Below are 27,587 nucleotides of genomic sequence, written 5' to 3'. Positions count from 1 at the left end.
GTGTGAAAACACTGTTTCCCAACTGAGGAGCAGATCTGTGCACACTGAGCAGGGTTTGGTTCCTGGGGGTCTGTGGGGTCTGAAAGGTCAGAGATGATCCAGTCTAAGGTGAAAGGACAGCAGAGAGGACTGAAAGGTCAGAGTCTGACCCTGAGATCTGCTCTGACCCTCATGTTGAGAGGTGTGTTTACAGACCTGATCCTCAGTCAGTCTCCTGCTCTCACCTGTGATCACCTGTAAACTCACGAGCACACAGAGACCCCGGTCCACAGTCAGAACTGATACCTGGACCAGGGTCTCTGTTGTTTCCTCAGATTTCAGAGAAAACTTAAGTCTCTCTCTCTCTCTCTCTCTCTCTCTCACACACACACACACACACACACACACACACACACACACACACACACACACACACACACACACACACACACAGCGTGTTTGTCGGTTTGGCCCGGGGCGGGTGCAGGCCTCGGGGCAGAGCCGGGCTGGGCCTCCTCCTGTTCACCTTTCATGCTTCAAAGCTCCTCTGTGCAGACTCTGAGGGGGGAGGGGTCAATTAATCCAGAGCGAGGCTGGACCCCCCCAGGTCATCACAGCCTGTTTCATCAGGGGGCTGCTGCACTCCACAGACCCCCATGGACCCCTCATACCCCCTCAGACCACATCAGACCACATCAGACCACATCAGACCACATCAGACCACATCAGACCACATCAGACGGCCATGAAGCAGGGAGGGACTGGATTTAATCTGATAGAGGAAATAAAAAGTTTAAGCTCCACACAGCCTCTAGAGGACACTCAGGGAACTGCAGTTTGTTTAACATGGAGCTCTATGGGGACTGACTCACAGCTGGACACAGACTCTAGTGGACACTCAGGGAACTGCAGGTTAGCGCTTGCTCTGTGTGTTCAGGTGCGTTCTCACCCTATCGCTGTTGTTGTCACCTGTGCCAGGAGGGGCGGAGCATGTCCAGGATGTCTTTGAGTCGCTCGCCTGTGTCCCCCATGACGGCTCAGGGGATCCCTTCCCCGGCTCAGCTCACCAAGGCCAACGCCCCCGTGCACATCGACGTGGGCGGGCACATGTACACCAGCAGCCTGGGCAACCCTCACCAAGTTCCCCGAGTCCAGGTGAGTCTGGGAGTCTGGGAGTGGAGCAGGGGGGTGTGGTCTCGTTAGGGACTGAATCACATGTGTGTGCTGAGCCGTGTCTCTGGCGCCCCCTGCAGGATCAGTCGTCTGTTCAACGGCGTGGAGCCCATCGTGTTGGACAGTCTGAAGCAGCACTACTTCATCGACAGAGACGGAGACATCTTCAGGTACATCCTCAGCTTCCTGCGCACCTGTAAGCTGCTGCTACCTGAGGACTTCAAGGTGAGACAGGAAACAGGAAACACTCGCATCTGATTGGTCCACGCAGATTGATTCATCTGAAGAAGAAGAGTTCAGATTTCACAACAGAAAATTTACAGATCAAACACTGTGTGTGTGTGTGTGTGTGTGTGTGTGTGTGTGTGTGTGTGTGTGTGTGTGTGTGTGTGTGTGTGTGTGTGTGTGTGTGTGTGTGTGTGTGTGTGTTCAGGGCTGGTATTAAACAAATAGCAGCGACGCTTTGAACTCTACAGATTCTGACGCTGTGATGAACGCCGCCGGCCTCGCAGAGTCGCTTACAGCTCGCATAGTGTGTGTTTTACTAAATTACTGTGTGTGTGAGTGAGAGTGTGTGTGTGTGTGTGTGAGCAGCAGCATATTGCATGTCTGTCGTCCTCCTCGCTGTAGTCGGGGAGTTCTGCCTCTTTTATTCTGCTCAGGATGACAAAACGCCCGCAGACACAAACCCGCTTTATAAAACACATCAAGCCTGAGTGTGTGTGTGTGAGTGTGTGTGTGTGAGTGTGTGTGTGTGAGTGTGTGTGTGTGTGGGGAGGCTTTGATAGTGAGAGGCCCGGGGCCAGCAGCAGCTCTCTGTCAGGATCAGTGTGAGGAGGAGGAGGAGGAGGAGGAGAGGGAGGAGGAGGGGGGAGGAGGAGGGGGTCTCAGGGTCTTTGAGTCTCTGATGGTCCACAGGGACCAAACCAGATCACTGAAATCTGCTCCGCCCTCTCTCCCTGCTACATGTGAGCACGGTCCTGTAGGTGGCGCTGCAGCTTGACCTTACAGGAACGAGTCATGCTCATTTTGTGGGGGCCAATCAGATCTTAAATGTCATGTGACTGATTCTGTCACCTGTGAACCCACCTGAGTCTGACTCCGCCCCCCTCTGTCTCCAGGACTTCCCCCAGCTCTACGAGGAGGCCCGGTTCTACCAGCTGACCCCCATGGTTCGAGAGCTGGAGCGCTGGCAGGCGGAGCGGGAGGCGCAGCGGGTGGCGCCCTGCGAGTGTCTGGTGGTCCGGGTGACCCCCGACCTGGGAGAGCGGATCGCTCTGAGCGGAGAGAAAGTCCTGATAGAGGAGGTCTTCCCCGAGACCGGAGACGTCATGTGCAACTCTGTGAACGCTGGCTGGAATCAGGACCCGACCCACGTGATCCGGTTCCCCTGAACGGCTACTGCAGACTCAACTCTGTGCAGGTGAACGCATGCACACACACACACACACACACACACACACACACACACACACACACACACACACACACACACACACACACACACACACAGCTGCCATCCTGTCTGTGCACGAGCTGTGGGCGGGGCCTCAGTGACATCATCCATCGCTCTGGTTGTGAAGTTGTTTGTGTGTCGTCATGTTGAGTCAGGAACTACCATATATGGGCGAGAGGATATTTTGTTATTAGCTACAGCTAGCGGTGTTAGCATGGAGCATCAGTGTTGTTGTTTGTTTGATGCTAACTGTGGCTAGCTCCAAACCAGTAGTAAACACCTGTGTTTCCCTGGCGTGTGGTTTTTATGGCGGTCACATGTCAGCCCCACGTGTCCAAGATCTAGCTCCTCCCCTGCTTCAGGTCTACAGGTGAAGTCGCCCCCTGCTGGACACTCAAAATGAGGTCAAAGCAGTGTAGAGGACGAGCTGATCAAAGAAAAAACCTACAGGTTGTAAGGGGGACAGTTTTCTCACAGACCTCTACAGGATCAGACTGGTTCAGGACCAGAGGAGTCGCCCCCTGCTGGACAGTGGAAGGGTCTAAAGACCTCGTACGCACCCTTTAATGTCTGGTGTCTCTCTGGTTCCAGGTCCTGGAGCGTCTCTTTCAGAAAGGTTTCAGCATCAAGGCGTCCTGCGGCGGCGGCGTAGACTCGTCCAGTTCAGCGAGTACGTCCTGTGCCGGGACCTGCGGCACAGCCAGTCCATCACCAGCACCCCGATCCGGATCAAACAGGAACCTCTCGACTAACCAGGACCACCAAGACACCGTTACCTGGATCCTTGACCAGAGGTGACCCATGACCTCTGCAAAGCCAGTTTGGACTGGACTCAGAACAAGGACCAGGACCAGGACACTCAAAGAGTTAAGTCCGGATCAGAACATTAATTTTTATATCCAGGATCTGGTAATCCACTTTGACCCAGACTTCTAATGATCACCGGATCCAGACCAACAATGAGACGATGTGCTGCACATTTTGACCACAGGGGGCGTCAAAATCCCCACGCTGAGACCCTCCCAGCTGGTCCAAGACCTCCAAGACCTCCTGATGAGACAGAAGGTTTTTTTTTTTATTTTTTAATCCTTTAAGTGAATCAAAACTTTTCTTTGGTTTTCTGTTATCATCGTTAATCCAGCGCTGACGACAGAAAACCATTAATCCAGAAATAACCCAGAAATAATCCAGAAATAACCCAGTAATAATCCAGAAATAATCCAGTAATAATCCAGTAATAATCCAGAAATAATCCAGTAATAATCCAGAAATAATCCAGTAATAATCCAGTAATAATCCAGAAATAACCCAGTAATAATCCAGAAATAATCCAGTAATAATCCAGTAATAATCCAGAAATAATCCAGTAATAATCCAGTAATAATCCAGAAATAATCCAGTGATAATCCAGAAATAATCCAGTAATAATCCAGTAATAATCCAGAAATAATCCAGTGATAATCCAGTAATAATCCAGAAATAATCCAGCACCTGGAGGTTTGATCAGGATCAACAGAATCTGGATTACTCAGTCTCTTTCTAAAATCTGCTCCTGGTTATCAGATTTAATCAGCTCAGATTTAATCTGAGCTGTTTGTGTAAATAATCTTTGCTCTGTTGATCTTTGCTGTGATACGAGCGGCCATCTTTGATTTTGTAAGTCCCTCCTTTTATAAACCTGTATTTAATGTGTGCTTTGTTAGCTCCCTGCCTCTGTTTTTATAGACTGATGATAAAAAGAGAAAACTGTCAAACTGTGTTCTGTCTCTTTAAATCACCACGGCAACCAGCTTCTTTCTCATTTTCTTTATTTCATTTTTTTTGCAAAGGTACAAACAACTGTAAAATTGCATTGCCTGAAATGCGTCAGGATTGAATACAGAATGTAGGAAATATAAATAGTCCAAAAAAGTGTGTCCTTCCTTGACAGGTGATCCTGTGACTGAATATACAGAAGGTATAGCACAGCGCCACCAGCAGGTCGAGCTACAGACTGCACTAACCAAATGCCCGAAACGAAACAAGGGGAAAGTTGGTGTGTTCAAGCCTTCAGTGATCACACCTGTCCCTAATCTGCTCCACGCGCTCAAACTGTGAAGCTACGCCGCATTTCCACCAGTCCACAGACCCAGGTTGGCCACAGGGGGGCGCTGCTGCAGGGTCAGCCGCAGGGGGCGCGCAGCTGCTTCAGGGTCAGTCCCAGAAACCAGGATGACACCAAAGATCAACCAGATGACAGCAGGGATGAAGACGAGAGGAGGAGGAGGAGGAATAAAGTTTGATGATCAGTTTGTAGTTTTGTGTCAGTTAGCCCTGTTGAGCCGTGGTTAGCCGTGGTTAGCGTAGCCTGAGTGAGCGTATCTTAAATGAGGAGAGCCAGCTCCGTGTGGCGAGCAACGCGACGTTAGCGGTTCTGAAAGGAGGAGTTCATCTCTCAGATCCTCTTCTCTGAGTCTGACCCACGTCTGGAGGCTAATCCAGCCAATCAGGAGGCTACAGCTAGCTGCTTGTTACCTTAGCATCAAGAATACTCACAAGTTAGCATTCTTAACTAAGTAGCTGTAACCTAGAGATAAGCTAGTTGAGCTACTTTAGCTCAGCTTATTGATCAGAACCAGGACCAGAAGCAGAACCTGGACCTGCCCATAACTTATCCAATAAAGATCAAAAACAGGTGAAGGCTAGTTTAGCTTAGCATAATGACTTTAAAAACGGAAGGCAGACTAGCTTAGCTTAACAAAATGACTGGAATCAGGTTGAAAACTAGTTAAGCTTAGCACAATGATTAAAAACTGGGAACAAGGCTAACATAGCTTAGCATTTGGACTGATAAAGAGACATCAGTTAGTTTAGCTTAGCATGGCGTCTTGAAACCTGGATTGACAGCTAGCTTGCAGATGTATGAGGACACAGCTAACAGAGGGGAATGTGTGTGAAGGTGAGCTCAGACTAGCTTAGCTTATCTAGAGGACCAGGAAGGATCAGGTTACCTTAGCATAAAAACAAATATTTCTGTAAACAAGGGGGTCAGTTAGATTAGCTTAGCATAACAACTAACAATAGAGGGGAATGGATCGTTTGGCTAGCATAACTAGCTTAGCCAAGAATGTAGAATAGAAACAGCTAGCTCAGATTAGCAATTACTTGTTACTGTGGCACTCAGAGCTAGTTCAGTTTAGCATCACTAGCAACATGTGGAAACAGCCAGACTAAAACAGATAGCTTAGCATTTATGCTAAGCTAATCTGACCTGAGTCTCAGAGAAGAGGGTTCATCTGAGTGTTGAACTGTTCCTTTAGCTGTCTCACACACACACACACACACACACAAACACACACACACACACACACACGCACGCACGCACACACGCACACACACACACACACACACACACACACACACACACACACACACACACACACACACACACACACACACACACACACACACACACACACACACGCACACGCTCTGTAAAATGAACGACCTTCTGTCCGTAGCTTCACAGTTCTCTGATGATTTCATGTGTTTTAATAAAACCGCGTCATGATTTCATGAACGTTAAAACAAACGCACCGTCCAAACGGCGCCTGAGGCGCCTCTAAAAGAAGAAACTTAGGAGACGTTTTGACTTCAGCGTCCTGAGTGTTAGACCCACAGCTCCACACAGAGACCAGGTCTAACACAGAGACCAGGTCTCACACAGAGACCAGGTCTAACAAACATGTTTGAGGAGCTCTGGACCTGGACCTGGATCAGATCTGCACATTGCCCCCCTCCACAGAGACGTGGGGTCAGGTCAGACAGCGTCTCAGAGCACGGTCAGCGCTGAGGACCAAACAACACAGAAACTCTGCCGGGTGAACTTCCTGTTCCTGCTGGAATCTGAGGCTCAGTACGACACGTGGCTGGACCAGGCTGAGGTGTATTGTGGGTAATGTAGTTGTCAGGTCTTCTTGATCAAACGTGTTTATGTGACATGGCGCTGGTTCAGGTTTGAAGCGGTTCGCTCGCACAGAGCAGAGTCAGACGGTTTCTGTTAATCTGAGATTAAAAACACGTTTCAGGATTTAACCCTCAGGGGGCGGGGCTACATGACATCAGGGGCGGGGCTTAACTAGGATGTGTCCAATTAAAAGCCTGGACCGGAATAAGCAATAGCTAAGGATGCTAACAGAGTTAGCCTAAAGAGTCCACACAGGAGTGATCTCTTAAAGAGACAGGACGAAGCTAACGCTGCTCTGCTAACGGTCCCAACACGTCCTGATGCTGGCACAGCCCCGGACTAATGACAGGAAGCGGTTTCTGATCAGACTGAGTCCAACTGAAGCTGACCCCCCTGAGCCCACCACCCAACAGCTCCTGATGGAGGTCCGCTGGTTCATGACCCACAGCTACAGGTAAACCACGATGCTAACACGCTCTGTGAGGGTCTGAGGGTCTGTCTGTGTATGTGTTTGACCCCCTATGAGGTGGGCTGAGTGTGCAGACTGGACCCAGGCTCCTGATGGAGCTGCAGACTGGACCCAGGCTCCTGATGGAGCTGCAGACTGGACCCAGGCTCCTGGTGGAGCTGCAGGCGCCTCCTCGTGTCGTCAGAGGAGAGACAGTTTGAGACTGAAGGTTAAAACACAGCAGGAGGCCATCACAGACAGCTCTGAGGAGGAGGAGGATGAGGAGGAGGAAGGTGAGGACGAGGAGGATGAGGATGAGGAGGGCAGGATCCAGTCTGTGTCTGTGGTAGTGGCGCTCCTCATTTCAGCAGCGCCTTGTAGAGCGTTAGAGAGCGAGCCGTGGAGCGCTCCTGCTCCAGACAGAAGATGAAGTCCCTGAGGTTAACTCGTGTGATCCGCTGACGGAGCTGCTGGCGTGACGAGGGCGCCGAGGACGAGCCGGCACCCGAACCTGAGGCCACCTGGAGGGGGAAACAGAGGGTCAGAGAGGGTCAGAGAGGGTCAAAGAGAGTCAGAGAGGGTCAGAGAGGGTCAGAGCGGGTCAGAGCTGGTCATAGAGAGGGTCAGAGAGGGTCAGAGAGAGTCAGAGAGGGTCAGAGGGGGTCAGAGAGAGTCAGAGAGAGAAGGTCAGAGAGGGTCAGAGACGGTCAGAGAGGGTCAGAGAGGGTCAGAGACGGTCAGAGAGAGTCAGAGAGGGTCAGAGAGAGTCAGAGAGAGTCAGAGAGGGTCAGAGAGAGTCAGAGAGGGTCAGAGAGGGTCAGAGAGGGTCAGAGAGAGTCAGAGAGGGTCAGAGAGGGTCAGAGAGAGTCAGAGAGAGAGGGTCAGAGAGGGTCAGAGAGCACAGAGAGGGTCAGAGAGGGTCAGAGAGCACAGAAATGTTCAACATCAGATTCACAGAGCAGGCGCTGAAAACCTGTTTGACTGAAGTTCAGACTCAGTGAGGACGCCTGAAACCTGAACCAGGTCTCCCACACTCCTCTAATCCCTGTCTGAGTCCAGACCTGCAGCAGCAGCACCACACCCTCTCTGCTCAGGTGTGTCTGCAGCCTGAGGACAGGTAACACCCAGGCCCTGCAGCTACTCCTCACACAGCGCTCCACTCTGCTCCAACAGGCCCCAGGACCCTCCCACGACCCTCCCAGGATCAGAGTCCTGGGGGGCAGAGCGAGCTGGGGCGGGGACATTCAGGCTCAGAGAGGAGGGGAGGAAGGAGCGCTCACTGAGTGAACCCTGAGCTGAGGACACGCCCAGACAGCATCAGCTGGAGCTCTATGGGGACTGACTCACGGCTGGACACAGACCCTGGTGGACACTCAGGGAACTGCAGGATGTTTCCTCCAGCTCTAAACCTGTAGGAAAAGGTTTCTTGACGGTCTCTCCTTGTAGCTGTCAGAGGTGTGTGAGCGCAGCCTCTCTGCTGTGATTACAGCAGAAGCTGCTTCCTGCTCCCAGCATGCTCTCTGCCTCTCATTCACCCAGACCGACAACAACAAGCAAGGAGCTCTGATGGCTCTGAATACAACGCCGCAACCACTCCAAAGATGGACTCCTTTGTGTGTGTGTGTGTGTGTGTGTGTGTGTGTGTGTGTGTGTGTGTGTGTGTGTGTGTGTGTGTGTGTGTGTGTGAGCTGCTGTGTGAGGAGCGGGGCCTGCAGGCAGAGCTGACAGCACAGGATAGGAATGAAGCTCCAGGTCCAAACAGGAACACAATCAGAGCATTATGAAGCCACACAGCCTGCAGGCCAGGCACACACACACACACACACACACACACACACACACACACACACACACACACACACACACACACACACACACACACACACACACACACACACACACACACACACACACACACACACAGCTCTATATACATGTCTAATTATAATAAACAGTATAAACTCTGGGTCGAGGTGTGGGCGTAGAACTTTTGAGTCACATGACTGATGATGTCATGGCGTGTTCAATGTCTCTGCTTCCTCTTCCTCCCTCTCCTCATCCTCTCTGCACAGATGGTGAAATGTTGGAGCCTGTGTGTCTGCCGGGCCCCGAGGCGCGTGCAGCCCGCCCTATAGCTCCTGTCTGCAGGCCTGATCAGGCTTCAGATTAGCCCCGCCCCCTCGCCATCCCTCAGGGCCCCGAGCAGCCTGTGACAACTACACGACAGATTCACAGCAGCTTGGTTAGTGAAGAGAGAAACAAGTAACACCAGGCTTCATCTGCAGCTGCTCAGAGAGTCTGCAGGACAACACATGCAGGGAGAGAGAAAACAGACAGAAAACAGAGAAGACAGAGAGAAAACAGAGAGAAAACAGAGAGAAGACAGAGAGAAAACAGAGAGAAAACAGAGAGAAAACCGAGAGAAAACAGAGAGAAAACAGAGAGAAAACAGAGAGAAAACAGAGAAGACAGAGAGAAAACAGAGAGAAAACAGAGAGAAGACAGAGAGAAAACAGAGAGAAGACAGAGAGAAAACAGAGAGAAAACAGAGAGAAAACCGAGAGAAAACAGAGAGAAAACAGAGAGAAAACAGAGAAGACAGAGAGAAAACAGAGAGAAAACAGAGAGAAGACAGAGAGAAAACAGAGAGAAGACAGAGAGAAAACAGAGAGAAAACAGAAAGAAAACAGAGAGAAAACAGAGAGAAAACCGAGAAAACAGAGAGCAAACCGAGAGAAAACCGAGAAAACAGAGAGAAAACAGAGAGAAAACAGAGAGAAAACAGAAAGAAGACAGAGAGAAAACAGAGAGAAACAGAGAAAAAACAGAGAGAAAAAAAAGAAAGAAAACAGAGAGAAAATAGAGAGAAGACAGAGAGAAAACAGAGAGAAAACAGAGAGAAGACAGAGAGAAGACAGAGAGAAAACCGAGAGAAAACAGAGAGAAAACAGAGAGAAGACAGAGAGAAAACAGAAAGAAGACAGAGAGAAAACCGAGAGAAGACAGAGAGAAAACAGAGGAAACAGAGAGAAAACAGAAGAAAAACAGAGAAAAAACAGAGAGAAAACAGAGAGAAGACAGAAAGAAAACAGAGAGAAGACAGAGCAGACAGAGAGCAGACAGAGCGCAGACAGAGAGAAAACAGAGAGAAAAATGAGAGAAAACAGAGAAAAGACAGAAAGAAAACAGATAGAAGACAGAGAGCAGACAGAGAGCAGACAGAGAGCAGACAAAGAGCAGACAAAGAGCAGACAGAGAGAAAACAGAGAAAACGCAGAGAAGACAGAGAGAAGACAGAGCAGGCACAGAGCAGGCAGAGAGCAGACAGAGAGCAGGCAGAGAGCAGACAGAGAGCAGACACAGAGCAGACAGAGAGCAGACAGAGAGCAGACAGAGAGCAGGTACAGAGCAGACAGAGAGCAGACAAAGAGCAGACAAAGAGCAGACACAGAGCAGACACAGAGCAGACAGAGAGCAGACAGAGAGCAGACAGAGAGCAGACAAAGAGCAGACACAGAGGAGACAGAGAGAAAACAGAGAGCAGACAGAGAGAAAATTGTTGGGGATATGGTTATGTTGCATCTATAGAGCGCTGGCAGCACAGAGCAGGGCAGCACCCACAGCAGCTGGATTCCTGAGATCACAGGAGAACCACATGTTCCTGCAGGAATCCACCCATGACCACGTTCTTTCATGGTAATTAATTAGCATGTTAAGCTAATCTGGCCCTCCCTAAACTTCAGCAGCTTCAGTCCACGCCTTCTTCTCTCTGTTGGTGTCCGCATAGAAAGAACGTGTTGTTATATGATGATGAAGTTTTTCCCTGATCTGACCTACTCACTGTGTTTACAGCCTGTGTGGTCGTGGTAAATGTTTGGAGAAGTGGCTTCACACTGTGTAAAGCAGTAAAAGTTCTGTTATTCAGAAGCAGCAACCACTGGTTGTTCATTTTTACCTGCATCATCATAAATATTCTTATCACAAAGTTCCTAAAAAACATCGTCGTGTAGCTTTGAGGATATATCGCCCCCTGATGGAAAGTTTTTACGACACGGCAGCTGGAACGCTGGACTCAGAGATGACCTCATCCCCACTCCTGACCCCCCAGGTCCGAGCACAGTGGGACGTAGCGTAAACCCAGCACCATGTTGGACCCGTTTCAGGTCCTTTATCTCTCTGAGCATGTGCAGTAGGGGTCTTTGTCCTGCAGCAGGTGAACAGGCTGTAAGGTCTGGATCAGGGTCTGTGGAGGATCAGAATCCTCAGAGTGAGTCCTCCTCAGACCTGGTCTCTCTGGGCATCAGGGATCATGTTTCCATGGTTACAGCCTGTTCACCTGCTGAAGGACAGAGACACTTCTGCACATGCTCAGAGAGATCCGGTCCTGGTCGTGGAGGGGGCACTCAGGCCAACTGTCCTCTTTCTAGACCTGCAGGGACTGTAGACCACATCAGACCAGCTGATCCAGGACCAGTTCAGGATCAGCTGATATGAGGCCATCACATCTCTCACATTTCCCAGAGTTGGACCCCCCCCCCCCCCCCCCCCCACACACACACACACACACACACACACACACACACTCTGTGTCTGCTCTGCTGGGGGGGGGGGGCAGAAAACTCCCCAGGCTGTGAAACATCCCCCTCCCCCCCTAACCCCCCCCGGCTCACTGCAGAGCTCCATCTATGGCTGCCCCAGGGCTGGGGGGGGGGGCACCCACCACAGAGCTGCAGGCAGAGACTAACCCCCTTCACTCAACTATGGTCACAGTCAGAAAGAGAGACAGGAAAGGTCACACACACACACACACACACACACACACACACACACACACACACACACACACACACACACACACACACACACACACACACACACGTGTTAATGACACTCTGGTTTCAGACTAATGTCTGGACTCTGAGTTGGATCCTGGTCCAGCTTTCCAGATCAGAAGTTTAATGGTCTGTCATCGTGTGTGTGTGTATGTGTGTGTGTGTGTATGAGTGTGTGTGTGTATCAGAGTCAGCTGTGCAGGTTAACGTGTGTCTGTCACTGTGTTTCCGTCGTGGTTAACCTCAATCACTTCCTGTCCTGTCTCTTGAAAAGACGCACACACCGTCTCAGCTCACTGATCCTTCCAGAAGTTTCTGATCCTCACCTCTGACCCTGACGTCGACCCTCCAGGTGAATCCATCTTACGCTTCTTGCGTGGTCCAATGGCGGCGAGGGCTGTCAGGTTGGCGTCTCGTTGTCTCATCTGAGCAAGCTCCTGCTGCTGCATCTGAGGACGAAACACACACACACACAGAGGAGCTTTAATATCTGAGGAGAAACACACACACACACACACACACACACACAGAGGAGCTTTAATATCTGAGGAGAAACACACACACACACACACACACACACACAGAGGAGCTTTAATATCTGAGGAGAAACACACACACACACACACACACACACACACACACACACACACACACACACACAGAGGAGCTTTAATATCTGAGGAGAAACACACACACACACAGAGGAGCTTTAATATCTGAGGAGGAAACACACACACACACAGAGGAGCTTTAATATCTGAGGAGGAAACACACACACACACACACACAGAGGAGCTTTAATATCTGAGGAGACACACACACACACACACACAGAGGAGCTTTAATATCTGAGGAGGAAACACACACACACACACACACACAGGAGCTTTAATATCTGAGGAGAAACACACACACACACAGGAGCTTTAATATCTGAGGAGAAACACACACACACACACACACACACACACACACACACACACACACACACACACACACACACACACACACACACAGGAGCTTTAATATCTGAGGAGAACACACACACACACACACACACACACACACACACACACACACACACACACACACACAGGAGCTTTAATATCTGAGGAGAAACACACACACACACACACACACACACACACCGGAGCTGAAACACACACTCCTCTTAATGAGGACACTGAACCTGCTGAACCCTGCAGAGACCTCCCCTCAGGCCTTGGAGCAGAGGCTCATGGGTAATGACCTGTGACCCCAGCACCCACTGGCTCACCCTGAAGCTGCCATGACTCTGCCTGCTGCAGCCTCAGGGGGTGAGCCAGCAGGAGGTCAGGACACAGAGTGTGTGAGTGTGTGTGTGTGTGTGTGTGTGTGTGTGTGTGTGTGTCAGGCTTAGGCACAAAGAGGGGGTGGAGCTGCAGACTGGAGTCAGACAGACAGGGGGCGCTGCAGACCGTCAGAAACTCTTCACCTTTAATCTGGAAACCTCCTCCGGTCACCCAGCTCTACACTGCCCCCTGCTGGCTGATCCCTCTCTGTGCTGAGCGTCTGCTGACTCGCTCCAAGCTGTGGAGCCACATGGACTGAGCTGATCTGGACTCATCACAGATCAAGGTTTGCAGTGCTGGATCTGGTTCAGAGGGGATCTGGTTCAGAGGGGATCTGGTGCAGAGGGGATCTGGTTCAGAGGGGATCTGGTTCAGAGGGGATCTGGTTCAGAGGGGATCTGGTGCAGAGGTGATCTGGTTCTTGCTCAGCTGTCCCCCTCAGGTTTTCGTCCCTGTCTCTGCACACAGAAGTCTGACTGATCCTCTCACCTGACAGCTCTGACTCTATGAAACCTGAAACACTCAGGTCCTCACTCTTTATCCTCATCAGCTGTGAGCGCCCCCTGCTGGACACCAGGTGGTATGACAGGACAGGTCCCTGAACATCCAGACTGTACCAAAGCTCAGACAGAGGGGACGTACCTCTTTAGCCTTCTGCTTCAGGCGCGCCTGCTCCGGGTCCTCCTGCCGGGCTCGACTCTGCAGGTAAACACACAAATACACACTGAGAGGAGGATCCACACACACCTGATCACAGCTCAGGTGTGTTTACTCTTTAGATAAATGATGGACAGGTGAGAGAAATGTGAGGGACAGGTGAGGGACAGGTGAGGGAGCAGTCACCTTGGCAGCTTTGAGCAGGATCTCTCTCTCCTGCTCGTCTTTCCTCTGTTTCTCCATCCGCTCCAACTGCTCGAAGAAACGCAGCTGAGAGCGCACGTCTGTCGTCTGCTCGTGATGCTCTTCATCCTGAGGAGGAGGAGGAAGCAGTCATTATATATGAATATACTTGGTCCGTTTAAGTCTGTGTGTCTGTGTGTGTGTGTGTGTGTGTGTGTGTGTGTGTGTGTGTGTGTGTGTGTGTGTTCTTGCCTTGCCCCCGTCTGTTCGATGCTGAGCGACGGCTGAAACCTTCTCCAGCAGGGAGCGCAGTCTGGACTGGGTGGCGTGAGAGATCAGATTGACGACCTCCAGAGGAACCTCGCTGACCCCGAGCTTCTTAGCTACAGAGAGGAAGCAGGAGAGGGTCACTTCCTGTTTAAGTGGAGGTCACTTCCTGTTTAAGAGCTTGGTTCTTCTAGTAAAGGAACGGGGTACATCTTCTTAAAGAGCTCTGTATCTCTTGTTTAAGGGCTTCGTACTGTAGTTGCCCACTTCCTGTCTGAGAGCTGGCCATTTCCTGTTCCAGACCTTTATACTTCCTGTTTAGGAGCTCGGGGGGCGTTCTTACTCTAAACCCAGAAAATCTGAGTTCCAAACACAAACGAAACACAGCATATGTTGATATTTAGAGTTTAAGGGATTTCCAAATTTGGATTTTTTTTAAGGCTTTGCTAGAATTTGTAGTTCTACAGCTTTTTTGGGATTTGCAGTTTGAAGGCTTTTTTTGGGATTTGTAGTTTTAAGACTTTTTTGGGATTTGTAGTTTTACGGCTTTTTTTGGGATTTGTAGTTTTAAGACTTTTTTGGGATTTGTAGTTCTACAGCTTTTTTGGGATTTGTAGTTTTAGGGGTTTTTGGGATTTGTAGTTTTAAGACTTTTTTGGGGTATTTGTAGTTTTAAGGCTTTTTTTGGGGATTTGTAGTTTTAAGGCTTTTTTGGGATTTGTAGTTTTAGGGGTTTTTGGGATTTGTAGTTTCTGGCTTTGTTGGGACTAAACGTGTCATGTTGTCCTGTGTGACGCGTGTTTCTTGCTTGTGTTGTTTTAAACAGGTGAAAAGTGTCTGTGAGTTTTTTAAAGCAGAATATGAATACATTTATTATTATTATGACTCATAGTTTTGGGGCTTTGTTGGGATTTGTAGTTCTCCCCACTAACAGCTGATTGGCAGATCCACATGTGTGACTGGTCTCTGTGACAGGTGAGCGTACCTGTGTCCAGGATGCGGCGGTGCAGCAGGCCTGTGGGCAGGAAGGACTCGTCCTTACAGGACCGGATCTTGGTCCCCACCAGCTCGGAGCTGGTTGCCAGGATGCGGGCGTTCTCCTCATTCAGGTTGACGCCGGCCATGGACGCCACGTCGTTGATGTCGTCATCATCTCTGAGGTTTGGAAAAAGACACGGTCACTCACTCCTGCTCAAACATGGACTCACACTCAGAGTTGGAGTTTTCTGTTTGGTCTCCTTGGAGCGGCGAGACAGCGCCACCCTGAGGCATCAGAAAGACCCGATGGGCACAGGTAGACCCTCTTCACCCTGAAGCTCCAATGAGGACCAGGTTCCTTCTTAGGGGGCTCAGATCTCTCTGTTTAATTCAGATTGTTTCAGTGCAGGTCTCAACAGTAGAGTTCAGCAGGATCCTGTCCCCAGAGGGACTGTAGACCCAGCAGACCAGTACTGACCAGACCTCAGACCCACAGGCAGTTACAGACTGGACCACAGGTCTCCTGTTTACCTGAGCCCTGGGTCCTGGTTTCTACCTGAGGAGAGCGCACAGATCCAGCTCTGTGACAGGCAGACGCTGCCCTCTGCTGGCTGTCCTGACAACTGCACCTGACAGGTGAGCAGCTGGTCCTCAGAGCTCTGACAGAGGACTCTGATGAACTCTGCTCAGTCCTCCTCTGATTTCCTGTGGTTAGGATCTAGAGATCCTGTCTGATCCTCCTGGAGGATCACCTCAGAGTTTACAGCCCCACATGTCTGACCTTCATCAGCAGGAAGTGGTTTTATCTCCGTCCTGGTCTTCAGGAAGGTTTCAGACTGACTGAGCGGCTCGGAGCGGCTCGGAGCGGCTCGGTGTGGTCAGCTCATCTGTTTGTGTCCAACATGACCTAAAAAACCCTCAGAGACCTTTGAGCTGGTCCCAGGGTGAAAAACAGACTCAGACTTTACCTGAAAGTCCCGCCCCCAGGATCACTCAGCTTCTTCTGATTGGCCTGAGCTGCCAGGTGAGCCGGAGACTTCCCGATGATGGTGGTTGGACCTCTGACCAGAGTTCCTGTAGGAAGACACATGTGACAGGGTCAATCTGGGCCGGTCCACCTGAGGGATTCTGTAAGAGGGGGGGCGCCAGGCTGAGGACAGGACTCACCTTGAGGTCTGACCGTGTGACTGAAGACCACAGGTGAGCGTGACTGAACGCTCTGCACCCCTGCTCTGTTCACAGCCTACAGGGACACAAAGACCAGCACAGACTTGTTAGACCAGCAGGGACAGAGGGACCATGTTAGACCAGCAGGGACAGAGGGACCATGTTGGTCCAGCAGGGACAGGGTGGGGCTCTGGGTTCAGGGTTTCGGTTCTGACAGACTCGTACCAGAGTGTTGGAGAGCGGTGGGTTCAGTCGGACCGTGCTGCTGGTGGGGCTGATGGGGAGGCGTGGTCTGATGGTGGTGACGGAGCCGGGCGCAGCGACGGGAGGCGTGGAGGTGCTTGGGGTCACCAGAGACTGCTGACTGCTGAGCAGAGACTGACGGAGGGCCGGGAGACTTTTCTGAGGAGGGACAGCAACGAACAGGAAACAGGTGAGGAGAGAAAAACATCCACTGCACCACCAGCAGGTGGAGAACGAATCATCGTTCCTGTTTTTATTCACGTTTAACTCAACGTCTCAACTTCACTAAGACGAGGGTTTGATCAGAGACAGCTGTGATCAGTTTTCAGTCTGACCAGCTCTGATTACATCAGACCGAGAAACACTGAACCTTTCAGACCCGGGACAGTCCAGAGACCGGTTAAACCAGCAGACAGTAAAACTAGTTATGGTAGTTCTCATTGTAACTCTTAAAGGTGTAGTAGTTGGTGTAGTGGTGTTTCTTTAAGGTGTAGTAGTTGGTGTAGTGGTGTTTCATTGCGGTGTAGTAGTTGGTGTAGTGGTGTTTCTTTAAGGTGTAGTAGTTGGTGTAGTGGTGTTTCTTTAAGGTGTAGTAGTTGGTGTAGTGGTGTTTCATTGCGGTGTAGTAGTTGGTGTAGTGGTGTTTCTTTAAGGTGTAGTAGTTGGTGTAGTGGTGTTTCTTTAAGGTGTAGTAGTTGGTGTAGTGGTGTTTCTTTAAGGTGTAGTAGTTGGTGTAGTGGTGTTTCTTAAAGGTGTAGTAGTTGGTGTAGTGGTGTTTCTTTAAGGTGTAGTAGTTGGTGTAGTGGTGTTTCTTTAAGGTGTAGTAGTTGGTGTAGTGGTGTTTCTTTAAGGTGTAGTTGTTGTAGGGCAACTAATGAGTATTTTCATAATCGACTAATCAGGCGATTATTTAAATGATTAATCAGATAATGACACATTTTTGCTCCTTCCTTTATGATTTAGCTTTAAATTGTTTCAGGTATTTTCTAAACAGTAATAAAGAAAATAAAAAGCATTTTTTCTTCAGTAATATTTTATCACAGCTTTCTCTTTATTGGAAATATTCCTGAATCTACAAATATAACTGACCACTGACTCATTTCCAGTGCATGCGCACCTCTTTCATTAGCCTACGGCAAGAGAGCAGGCTCATCTCCTCCTAACTAACTTACTGTAAGCTACAATTACATGCACCAAAACACCCGCGATTAGTTGCCAATTGAAATTGATTATCAAATTAGTTGGCAACTATTTTAATTGATTCAATCGATTAGTTGTTGCAGCCCTAAGTAGTTGGTGTAGTGGTGTTGTTGAAGGTGTAGTTGTGGGTGTAGCGCTGTTTGTTGGTACCTTGAGGAAGGGGATGAGGTAGGGCTGTGGGGAGGACTTGAGCTCGGCCTGCAGCCGAGTGGTGAACTCCTCAGGCTCAATCTTTGCATCCTACACACACACACACACACACACACACACACACACACACACACACACACACACACACACACACACACACACACACACACACACACGTTAGACATGAGATCTTCCTGGTTCCCAAAGAATAACATCGACCTAGATCCAGAATCAACCACAAATAAAAACAATAATAAATCAAGAAATAATCTCAGTCTGAACCAAACAGGAACCCAGATTATCCTCCACCCACTACACCAGACTGTCCCAGTATGATCCCAGAATAAAACCAGAATAAAACCAGAATAAAACCAGTATGATCCCAGAATAAAACCAGAATAAAGTGAGTTAATCCCAGTATAATCCCAGTATAATCCCAGTTTAATCCCAGTATAATCCCAGAACGGACTGGATGGAGAAAGGGTCTCACCAGCAGGTCCTGGACCAGGGCCTTCACATTCTTGGAGGTTTCCGGGGACGGGGAGTTGTGGGACGCCAGCTTGATGAGCGTGGCGAGGAAGTTCTTACACTTCTTCACGTTTTCTTGCATTTCCTGTTTGAGATGTCAAAATAAAAGCCTCAGGATGAGTCTGTGTGAGGCTGGAGCGTGTTCAGCAGAGAGAACTGGGCGGGGCCTGACCTGTGACACCACCGTGACTCTGTTGGTGGGCGTGGTGGTGGTGGCGGTCGGCGTGCTGGCCAGGGGCGTGGTTGGGACACTGGCAGGTTTGGCCACAGGCGCCCCCCCTGCTGTGATCACGGTCTGGGCCTTCTGAGGGGTGGTCATGTTCACCGTCACCGTCGCTCCGCCCGGGGCCACTGTGATGGCCTTCTGGGAAACGTGGGACGCCATCAGGAGAGAAAAACACGGGAACATCAGACACGGACTGATGGTTTATCTTTGAGAGCAGATTCACAGAACCAGCTGGTTTCCCCAGTCCAGACCCTCCCTGGGTCCCAGGTCGGGTGTGGGGACAGTCCTTCAGGAGCTCAGAGACCTCTGTGTGTGTGTGTGTGTGTGTGTGTGTGTGTGTGTGTGTGTCATCACTGAGACCTGCTCTGATTGGCTGAAGCTGAAGGATGATGTCATATGTGTTCACTCACCTGTACTGTGGTGGTGGAGGGGGACTGGACCATTCTGGTCTGGGTGGGGGTGGCCAGGCGGACGGTTTGAGGAGCCTGCAGACGACAGGGGGGGAGAAAAACCATCATTCAGGTTCAGGACTGACGGGACCAGGAAACCAGGAGACCAGACTTCAAGAGACCGGCACCAGCAGCAAAGAATCAGACCCTCTGTTTACCACAGAGACCGCACCAGGAGGACTATCTGTAGACCAGGAGGACTATCTGTAGACCAGGAGGACTATCTGTACAGTCAAACCCCTCCTCATGATCCTCCCCTGGTCCCTGGTGGGCTGTGAAACCTCACCCTGCTCCTCCTGGTCTGGCTGGGGTACGATGAGTACCGTGGGGTCTGAACACACGTTGTTTTATTGTGAAAGTCTCTGGGTGTGTATTCGTGGTTCCTGCCTCTGACTTCCTGTCCCATTGGATCTGGTCCCTGTAAACCGGTTCACCCCTGCAGAAACAGGAGTCCGGCCCGTGGTGGATCGAGGAGGACCTGCTGTGGTCTGTAACACTCACCGTGGACGCCGTGGACACTCGGATGGTGGCCCCGGCGGTGGGCGTGGCCGGTCTCTGCGTGATGTTGGCGACCGTCTGGCCCTGCTGGGTCTTGGCCTGAGCCTGAGCCAGGACGTGCTGAGGGACCATCACCAGCTGACCCGTCTCTGTCCGGACCAGAACCATACCTGGAGCAGGAGGAGAGGAGTCAGTGAGCAGAACCAGCCTGACCTGGTCCCGCTCTGGGATCGGGTCAGAATAATCTGCAGGCTCCTGAAAACTCTCAGCTCCACCTTCAAAACCCCCGTTCAGAGAAATCCCCCATCTCTGAAAACACCAGGTGAGACCAGCTCACACAGCCAGAGCCCACATTCATGATCCTCAGAGTCAACCCAGAAACTCAGGGTCAAAGGTCACATCAGACCACCACGGGTCAAAACAAACACAGCATCACAAGCTCTGATGTCAGCACCAGGAACACAGAAACACAGACACAGAAACACAGACACACAGACAGAAACACAGACACAGAAACACAGACACACAGACAGAAACACAGAAAAGAAACACAGAAACACAGACAGAAACACAGAAAAGAAACACAGAAACACAGACAGAAACACAGACACACAGACAGAAACACAAAAACACAGACACACAGACAGAAACACAGACAGAAACACAGACACACAGACAGAAACACAGACAGAAACACAGACACACAGACAGAAACACAGACAGAAACACAGACACACAGACAGAAACACAGACAGGAACACAGACACACAGAAACACAGACAGAAACACAGAAACACAGACACAGTAACAGAAACAAACAGACTGTAACAGTGACAGAATAAACGACAGAACAGACGGAGAGCAAAGAGAGCAAACAGTCACAGACAGGAACAGACAGTAACTGACAGAGTTAGTGGACGTAGAAACAGACACTACAGACATGAAACAGTCACAGACAGGATCAGTTACAGTTCGCCTTGACTAAAGGAAGCTGTCAACAGTAAAAACCTGGTCACAACAGATCTGTGACATCACTTCCTGTCTTTCTGTAGCTCCTCCCACAGCCAGACCAGACCAGCCTCAGACCCAGAGACACACTAACTGCAGACAGGCGGACTAATCAGCAGACTGGTGGTTCTGGTTCTGAAAGTCTCTCTGGACTCTGTAGGAACTTTTACAGTCACAGGAAGTGATGTCACAGCTCTCTCTCTACCTCTGAGGCACCTGAGCCCCTACCAGAGGTGGGCACATGTGGGGAACTCACCTGGGGGCATAGTGAACCCGGGGGGCAGCTGGATGGTGGTCTGCTGCTGGGGCCGGACTGCCAGCGGGGGCTGAGGGGCCGCCGCTCTGGGGGCGGCGACCAGCCCGGGTCTCTGCTGCTGGATGGAGGTCGCCACCACGGGAGCGCCAGGCGGTCTGACCAGGGCCACGGTGGGCTGTCCCACCCCGTTCACCGCAGGCTTCACCCCCCCAGCAGTCGTACTGGTCCCGTTCTGAGTCTGGCTGATGGGGGACTGGACCACAGCCGGAGGGGGGGTACTGGTCAGGATCACGGAGCTCCCAGAGACCGGCTGACTGGGCAGCAGCATCTTGGTGTGCATCAGAGGGGTGCTGTGGTTCAGGACCTGAGAGGACGAAGCTGAGGGGGAGGGGGACCCCCGCACCACCAGCTGGGCCCCTTTGGGGTCCACTCCGTTCTGGGCCACCGGGCTGGGGTGTCTCTGCAGAGCTCCAGGAGCTGAGGTCTGAGGTCCGGGGAACCCGGGCTGGGAGGCCATGGGGGCGATGATGGTGGACCCTCCGGGACTGACAGTACTGATGACAGACCCGGTCCCGGCCGCTGGGGGGGCTGCGGGGGAGTTCACCAACTTCACAGCTCCGGCGCTGCCGTTCAAACTTTGAGGTCCGGGAGAGGCAGTCCGGATCGGGTCCCCCGTGGGGCCGGTGCTGGGGCTGGGAGCCGCGCTCGGACCCAGGACTGCAGCCCGGGGGAAGCTAGCCGCCCCGGACTGAGTGCTCAAAGTTCCGGGTCCCGGTGCGGGGGAGATGGTGGGAGAAGCTCCAACTGTTTGTGGGGCAGCACCGGAGGGGATCACGGCCCCGGCGGCCCCGGAGGAGGTAGAGGAGGACAGGGTTTTACCGGAGAGGGGCTCATTGGCGCCCGGGTCCTGGTTTAACCCCGGTTTTGGATGCCCTTGTTGCGGCGGCTCCACAGACCCCACTGGATCGCGTACTTTCCCTGAGAACGGAGTGACCGGCGGAGGAGCGGAGTCCCGTTTCCCGTCGGAGTAGGAGGCCCCGGGAGCCTTAGGGTCGCCCAGCTGGGACTCCAGGGAGCCCACCAAGTCGCTTACAGCCTTCTCGTCCACCTCGGAGCAGAGCATGTCCTCCAGCGGGTCGCGGGCTCCCGCCATCTTTGATCCTGGACCGTTGTGCAAATCGTATTTTAGAATGTACGCATGCGCGCAGGATCCGCGTTGTTTTCAAGCATAGACCTAGAACAGACAGAGTTTCCTGTCAGCTCGGCGCTCCGGCCAGGGTTTGAGGTTCAAACAGGGTCTCACAGAGGACTGGCAGGGAGAGGGTCTCTGTGGGACCTGTTCTTCAGGCAGAGTCCGGATCCTTTAGTTTTTAAATAAACCTGAGCCTGAACACTCTGCACCTGACATTCCTCTTTAAAGTTCTGACCATAACAACTCTGAGCCTCCCAAACAAGCTAAAAGCTCATGTCTGTCATTACTGACACCTGCTGCTACAGCTCCATTTACACCCAGTTAGTGTCATCGATGTGAAACAACAAAAGTCAGCCCAGTAACTCTGCAAACTAATAACAGTCCTAATAAATTAATGCTTCAAAAAATAAAGTGAAAGTTAGATTTGGAAGGATAATTAAACAGCAGGAATAGGCTAGAAAAGTTTTGCACTTTGATAGGTTTTTAGTCTTTCAACAATTTCCCAGTCTGGGATCAATAAAGTAATTCTGTCCTATTGATCTATTCTATATGTGCTATTCCAAACAGCAGAACTTTACACAAAATGTCCCTGACTGTGTCAATGTTTAGGGTTTTATAGTATGATACAGTACAAAGTGAGTATTTTTAGGTCTATTTTACTAAACAAAACACTTGGACTAAAATACCCATATTTATTCTGTCACTGACATTCATATTCATATTTATTCTGTTTTCTTGTTTGGTTTAGATATATATGGATATATTTCGTATTTGTCCTTATTACTACTGTTAATATGTTAATGTGAACAGTCTGTCTCTGGTCTTTTTCTCCATGAATACACCTTAAATACATGTTAATGTGTGTATATCTGTTCATAGTCTGTTTTGTTACTGCTCTTACTTGTCTCTTGTTGTATTCTTCTCACATGTATCTTATCTATCAGTCATTTTAAACACGGAGGATGTTGAAGTTAGTGTAGAATAAACTCAACGGGCTGTTTCTTTTTTCACATTAAATAATTACATGTTTGACTCATTAAGGGCGGGAAATGAAAGCATTTATTAAAATGATTCTGTGTAACGCACAGACTTGTTGTGTTGGCTCTTCTAGTACTCACAGATCTAGAGCTCATGGCTGAGTGAAGTCACGCGATATCATGACTTCCCGTTAGCCCCGCGCTCACAGCCCCTGGATGGAGGAGGAGGCAGCCATGTTGTAGCGGTGAGCAGTGACCTGGAGGAAAACCCGAAACCAGATAAACCCAGTCCAGATTCGGTCCCGGTAGACTCGTGGTTCGGAGGGACCGTTCATTCTGCCCCCTGTTCGGACCGAGAGACCCAGGAGGCACCATGAGCGGCGGGACGCCCTACCTGGGCAGTAAAATCAGCCTGATCTCCAAGGCCGAGATCCGCTACGAGGGGATCCTGTACACCATCGACACCGAGAACTCCACGGTGGCTCTGGCTAAAGGTAACATGGACTGGTGGTCCAGACAGGTTCTGTTCGGACCCGGGTTCAGCTCAGACCGGGGCGAGCTGCCTGATACAGGGGTAATGATCAAAACCCGGTCTACTGTCAGGCGGGAGTCTGTACTCTGAGACCTGGTTTCACTAATTAATAACATTAGCAGGAGGCTAACTGTGAGCAGTCAGAGGCTGTTATTAGTGTTAGCTACACACACACACACACACACACACACACACACACACACAAACACACACACAAACAACGACCGAGCTTTAATCCGACCATGAGCCATTACAACAGGATAAAACGTTGACTCTGAGTTGGGCTCAGTCAGCTGTGAGTGTGTGTTAGCTGGTGTGTGTTAGCTGGAGTGTGTTAACTGGTGTGTGTTAACTGGTGTGTGTTAACTGGTGTGTGTTAGCTGGAGTGTGTTAGCTGGTGTGTGTTAGCTGGAGTGTGTTGACTTGTGTGTTGACTTGTGTGTTAGCTGGTGTGTGTTAGCTGGTGTGTGTTAGCTGGTGTGTTAGCTGGTGTGTGTTAGCTGGTGTGTGTTGACTTGTGTGTGTTAGCTGGTGTGTGTTAGCTGGTGTGTGTTGACTTGTGTGTTAGCTGGTGTGTGTTAGCTGGTGTGTGTTGACTTGTGTGTTAGCTGGTGTGTGTTAACTGGAGTGTGTTAACTGGTGTGTGTTAACTGGTGTGTGTTAACTGGTGTGTGTTAGCTGGAGTGTGTTAGCTGGTGTGTGTTAGCTGGAGTGTGTTGACTTGTGTGTTGACTTGTGTGTTAGCTGGTGTGTGTTAGCTGGTGTGTGTTAGCTGGTGTGTTAGCTGGTGTGTGTTAGCTGGTGTGTGTTGACTTGTGTGTGTTAGCTGGTGTGTGTTAGCTGGTGTGTGTTGACTTGTGTGTTAGCTGGTGTGTGTTAGCTGGTGTGTGTTAGCTGGTGTGTGTTAGCTGGTGTGTTAGGCTTTGAGTCATGAGTCAGCAGAGGCGCCTCACACAGGGTAGCCCGGGGTGACAGGAGCCCACCTCAGAGTCTGACAGGTCTCTGTAGCTGTCATCTTAAACACAAACACATCATTGGCTGTTTGACCTATAAGGGGCGGGGCTTATGTCAGACTCAACTATTCAGACAGTTTTCAGTATTGTCCCTTTAGCTTCTCATGAACAGTCACACAGCGGTTTGCTATTAACAGCAGAAACTGATACAGTCACGCTGTAACTGGTGCATAAAAACACAAACAGAGTGCAGCTTATAACATCTTTTGTCAGATACTTCCTGTTGGAGGCAGTGGTGAACTGCATCTACTAATGTTCCTTATATCTATCACTGTTAATCTAATAGTTTTAATACAAACAAATAATTAATGTCATTTATTGGAGTGTGGTCTCACGTTATTTATGCCCCCCCTGCATAAATCAGTGTCGGTCAGCATGGACACCTCAGTCTGAAAATCTGGACACGCCCCTGTCAAACCAAGACCAGTCTTGAGAACTGCAGACCTAATGTCCTTCCTTGTCTTTTCCTTTTATCCAACCAGGTTGGTCCCACTGAGATTAAAAGTCTCTTTTTTAAGTAGAGCCCGACCAATATGGGATTTTTGGGGCTGATACCGATAGTGGGGGCCAAAAAAAAGCCGATATCCGATATATCAGCTGATATATGTCATAAATACATTGATATACACAGGATATATACTGTATATGGATACAAATTATTATAATATCCATATGATTCAAGACAGAGACAGAACACTATGAAATTACAACGAAGAACCTAAATAATAAAACTGTCAACATAAGAACTGTAGTGTTAACAATGAGAAATAAGAACAAGCTGTAAACACAATCATAAATAAAGAAGTCAAGCTGTAAACACCTTTAATAAGTAAGTCAAACTTTAAACACAGTAAGTATAAAAAAAATAAAAATGTAAACACACAATGAGCAGTTTAAACAACGTTAAAATGAGGAATTATAGTCTTACATTAGATAATGGTGGACGGAGGGGGCGGGCACTCAGGCAGCGTGCAGCCCAACACACAGACTCACAGGAACACGAGTGCCAGAATCTCTGTGGAGCAAAAATTTTTATAATCGGCTACATTTTGGCCGAAGTTGATTAATCGGTGACAGGCTTAATCGGGCCGACTGATTAATTGGGGCAATTAATCAGTATTAATCAGGCAGGCCGATTAATCGGGCCAGTTAATCGGTCGGGCTCTACTTTTAATGGAGAGACAGGACAAGACAGGCAGCAGTAAAAACACTAAGATACAGACAAAACACAAGATAAGGGATTAAAATCACAATCTAAGAATCGATTGTTCAAAAACTGAGCGGTGATAAAAACACATTAATAGTGGGGCAGCAGACCAAAAACTGCCTTATTAAGAAAAATGTACCAGTGTGTGATCCTCTGGGTCACCAAAGCAGAGTACAACTCCCAGTGGTGGGTCAGAGGTTTACAGTTTGTTATGGTTGGCAGTATGGACCACATGGAGACGCTGTGCAGAGACAAGCAGAAAACATCTCCATGATCTAACACAGGTCAAAAGGCTGCAGCAAGAAAACACTTTACATTAAAAGAAAAACAACCTGTCTCTGAAACAAAAACTCAGTGTTAGCCTCAGCTTTTTCACAAAACAGCTGCAGCACAAGTAGATTAAAACTCATGGAGTCATCGTTCATCACACCAAGGTGTGTGTGACAGTTTACCCCCTCCTCGTCATCTTCACAGTAGGGCTGCAGCTAGCAGTTACTTTAGTAATCCATTACTCTGACGATTATATTTACGATTAATTAATGAATCAGGGAAAATAAAGGATGAGATGAGTCCTGTGTCTCTGCAGCAGAGCGCAGGTGTAGTGACATGAGCAGGTGTAGTGACATGAGCAGGTGTAGTGACATGAGCAGGTGTAGTGACATGAGCAGGTGTAGTGACATGAGCAGGTGTAGTGACATGAGCAGGTGTAGTGACATGAGCAGGTGTAGTGACATGAGCAGGTGTAGTGACATGAGCAGGTGTAGTTAAATGAGCAGGTGTAGTGACATGAGCAGGTGTAGTGACATGAGCAGGTGTAGTGACATGAGCAGGTGTAGTGACATGAGCAGGTGTAGTGACATGAGCAGGTGTAGTTAAATGAGCAGGTGTAGTGATGAGCCTGATGCTGACGGTCTTGAAGGTCTTGCTGATAAAGGTTTTATCCTAAGTCCTGGGTGTTGGTCTGATCCTGTCCCCCCTCCTCAGTGCGCTCCTTTGGCACAGAGGACCGGCCCACTGACCGCCCCATCCCCCCTCGAGACGACACCTTTGAGTACATCATCTTCAGAGGCAGCGACATCAAGGACCTGACCGTGTGTGAGCCCCCCAAACCAACATGCTCCCTGCCCCAGGACCCGGCCATAGTCCAGGTGAGCCGTGGAGCCAGGTGTGACGTGTCCTAATGTGTTTCCACTGTGTGTAACACTGACCCTCTTCATCCTCCTCCTCCTTCTCCTCAGTCGTCCATGAGCACCAGCTCGTCCTCTGCTGCTGCCGCTCCCACCCCCTTTCAGTCCGCTGGATCCTACGGCCTCTTCAACCGGGCCCCGGTCCCTGCCTACAACCAGTTCACCACCAGCCCCCTGGTGTCCCCCCAGTTTGGACCAGTCGGCGTGGGTAAGCAGCAGCCTGTGGTTCTGGTTCTTAAGGGTTCTCTTCAGGGGGTCTGGGGGGCATGGATCCAAGGGTTCAGGGTCTGTTTGTGGCTCCTGGACCACGTAAACCATGCCAGAGGATCTGAGGAGGAGGAGTCACGGCTGAGTGGCTTCAGACGGTCCAGGCCCCACCCTTCCTCCTCCACACACACACACACACACACACACACACACACACACACACACACACACACACACACACACACACACACACACACACACACAGTCTGTTCTCTTTAACCTGATTGGTTGAAGTGC

General features: G+C 50.1%; 2 protein-coding genes and 1 pseudogene across 6 annotated transcripts in view; 2 read left to right on the top strand and 1 right to left on the bottom strand.

Annotated features, from left to right (window-relative positions):
• Window positions 1-724: 724 nt before the first annotated feature.
• Window positions 725-3,892, top strand: LOC141796709 (BTB/POZ domain-containing protein kctd15-like; annotated as a pseudogene).
• A 548-nt stretch (window positions 3,893-4,440) lies between these two features.
• On the bottom strand, window positions 4,441-23,335 carry LOC141795929 (transcription initiation factor TFIID subunit 4-like). 2 transcript variants are annotated; one of them, XM_074676710.1, is made up of 16 exons: window positions 23,286-23,335; window positions 20,976-22,209; window positions 19,715-19,881; window positions 19,175-19,249; window positions 18,711-18,902; window positions 18,501-18,623; window positions 18,011-18,100; window positions 16,643-16,819; window positions 16,418-16,493; window positions 16,219-16,324; window positions 15,258-15,427; window positions 14,258-14,388; window positions 14,009-14,134; window positions 13,808-13,864; window positions 12,161-12,283; window positions 4,441-7,523 (listed from the first exon to the last, which is right to left on the bottom strand). In XM_074676710.1, the coding sequence occupies exons 2-16, from the start codon at window positions 22,126-22,128 to the stop codon at window positions 7,362-7,364; spliced, it is 2,928 nt and encodes a 975-aa protein (XP_074532811.1). In that variant the 5' UTR covers window positions 22,129-22,209; window positions 23,286-23,335; the 3' UTR covers window positions 4,441-7,361. The 2 variants fall into 2 exon arrangements, with proteins under 2 accessions (XP_074532811.1, XP_074532812.1); XM_074676711.1 differs by having other exon boundaries at window positions 18,711-18,899.
• Window positions 23,336-23,347: 12 nt separating this feature from the next.
• The window catches only part of lsm14aa (LSM14A mRNA processing body assembly factor a), a 7,817-nt gene continuing 3,577 nt past the window's right edge, over window positions 23,348-27,587 (top strand). For 2 of the 4 annotated variants that reach the window (XM_074676714.1, XM_074676713.1), the window contains exons 1-3: window positions 23,349-23,638; window positions 26,881-27,044; window positions 27,135-27,291. In XM_074676714.1, coding sequence (XP_074532815.1) covers window positions 23,518-23,638; window positions 26,881-27,044; window positions 27,135-27,291 — 442 coding nt within the window. In that variant the 5' untranslated portion in view covers window positions 23,349-23,517. Of the gene's footprint in view, window positions 23,639-26,880; window positions 27,045-27,134; window positions 27,292-27,587 lie in introns of all 4 variants that reach the window. The other 2 variants (XM_074676712.1, XM_074676715.1) reach the window with 2 other exon arrangements.

The sequence above is a fragment of the Halichoeres trimaculatus genome, unplaced genomic scaffold, assembly GCF_033239565.1.
Source record: "Halichoeres trimaculatus isolate MK-OKI-2021-1 unplaced genomic scaffold, fHalTri1.1 fHalTri1_scaffold_10, whole genome shotgun sequence".
NCBI lineage: Eukaryota > Metazoa > Chordata > Actinopteri > Labriformes > Labridae > Halichoeres > Halichoeres trimaculatus.
Note: the sequence above shows the minus strand (reverse complement) of the source record. Positions and strands in the feature narration are given on the sequence as shown.

Excerpts from the sequence above, each read along its gene's own strand:
- LOC141795929 (XM_074676710.1), bottom strand. The coding sequence starts at position 22,128 with ATGGCGGGAGCCCGCGACCCGCTGGAGGACATGCTCTGCTCCGAGGTG. Across the intron at positions 15,428-16,218 it reads CCTGGGGGCGGGACTTTCAG|AGATGATGACGACATCAACG; the intron begins GTAAAGTCTGAG and ends TCCAAACCTCAG. Across the intron at positions 7,524-12,160 it reads GGTCGACGTCAGGGTCAGAG|GTGGCCTCAGGTTCGGGTGC; the intron begins GTGAGGATCAGA and ends TTCCCCCTCCAG.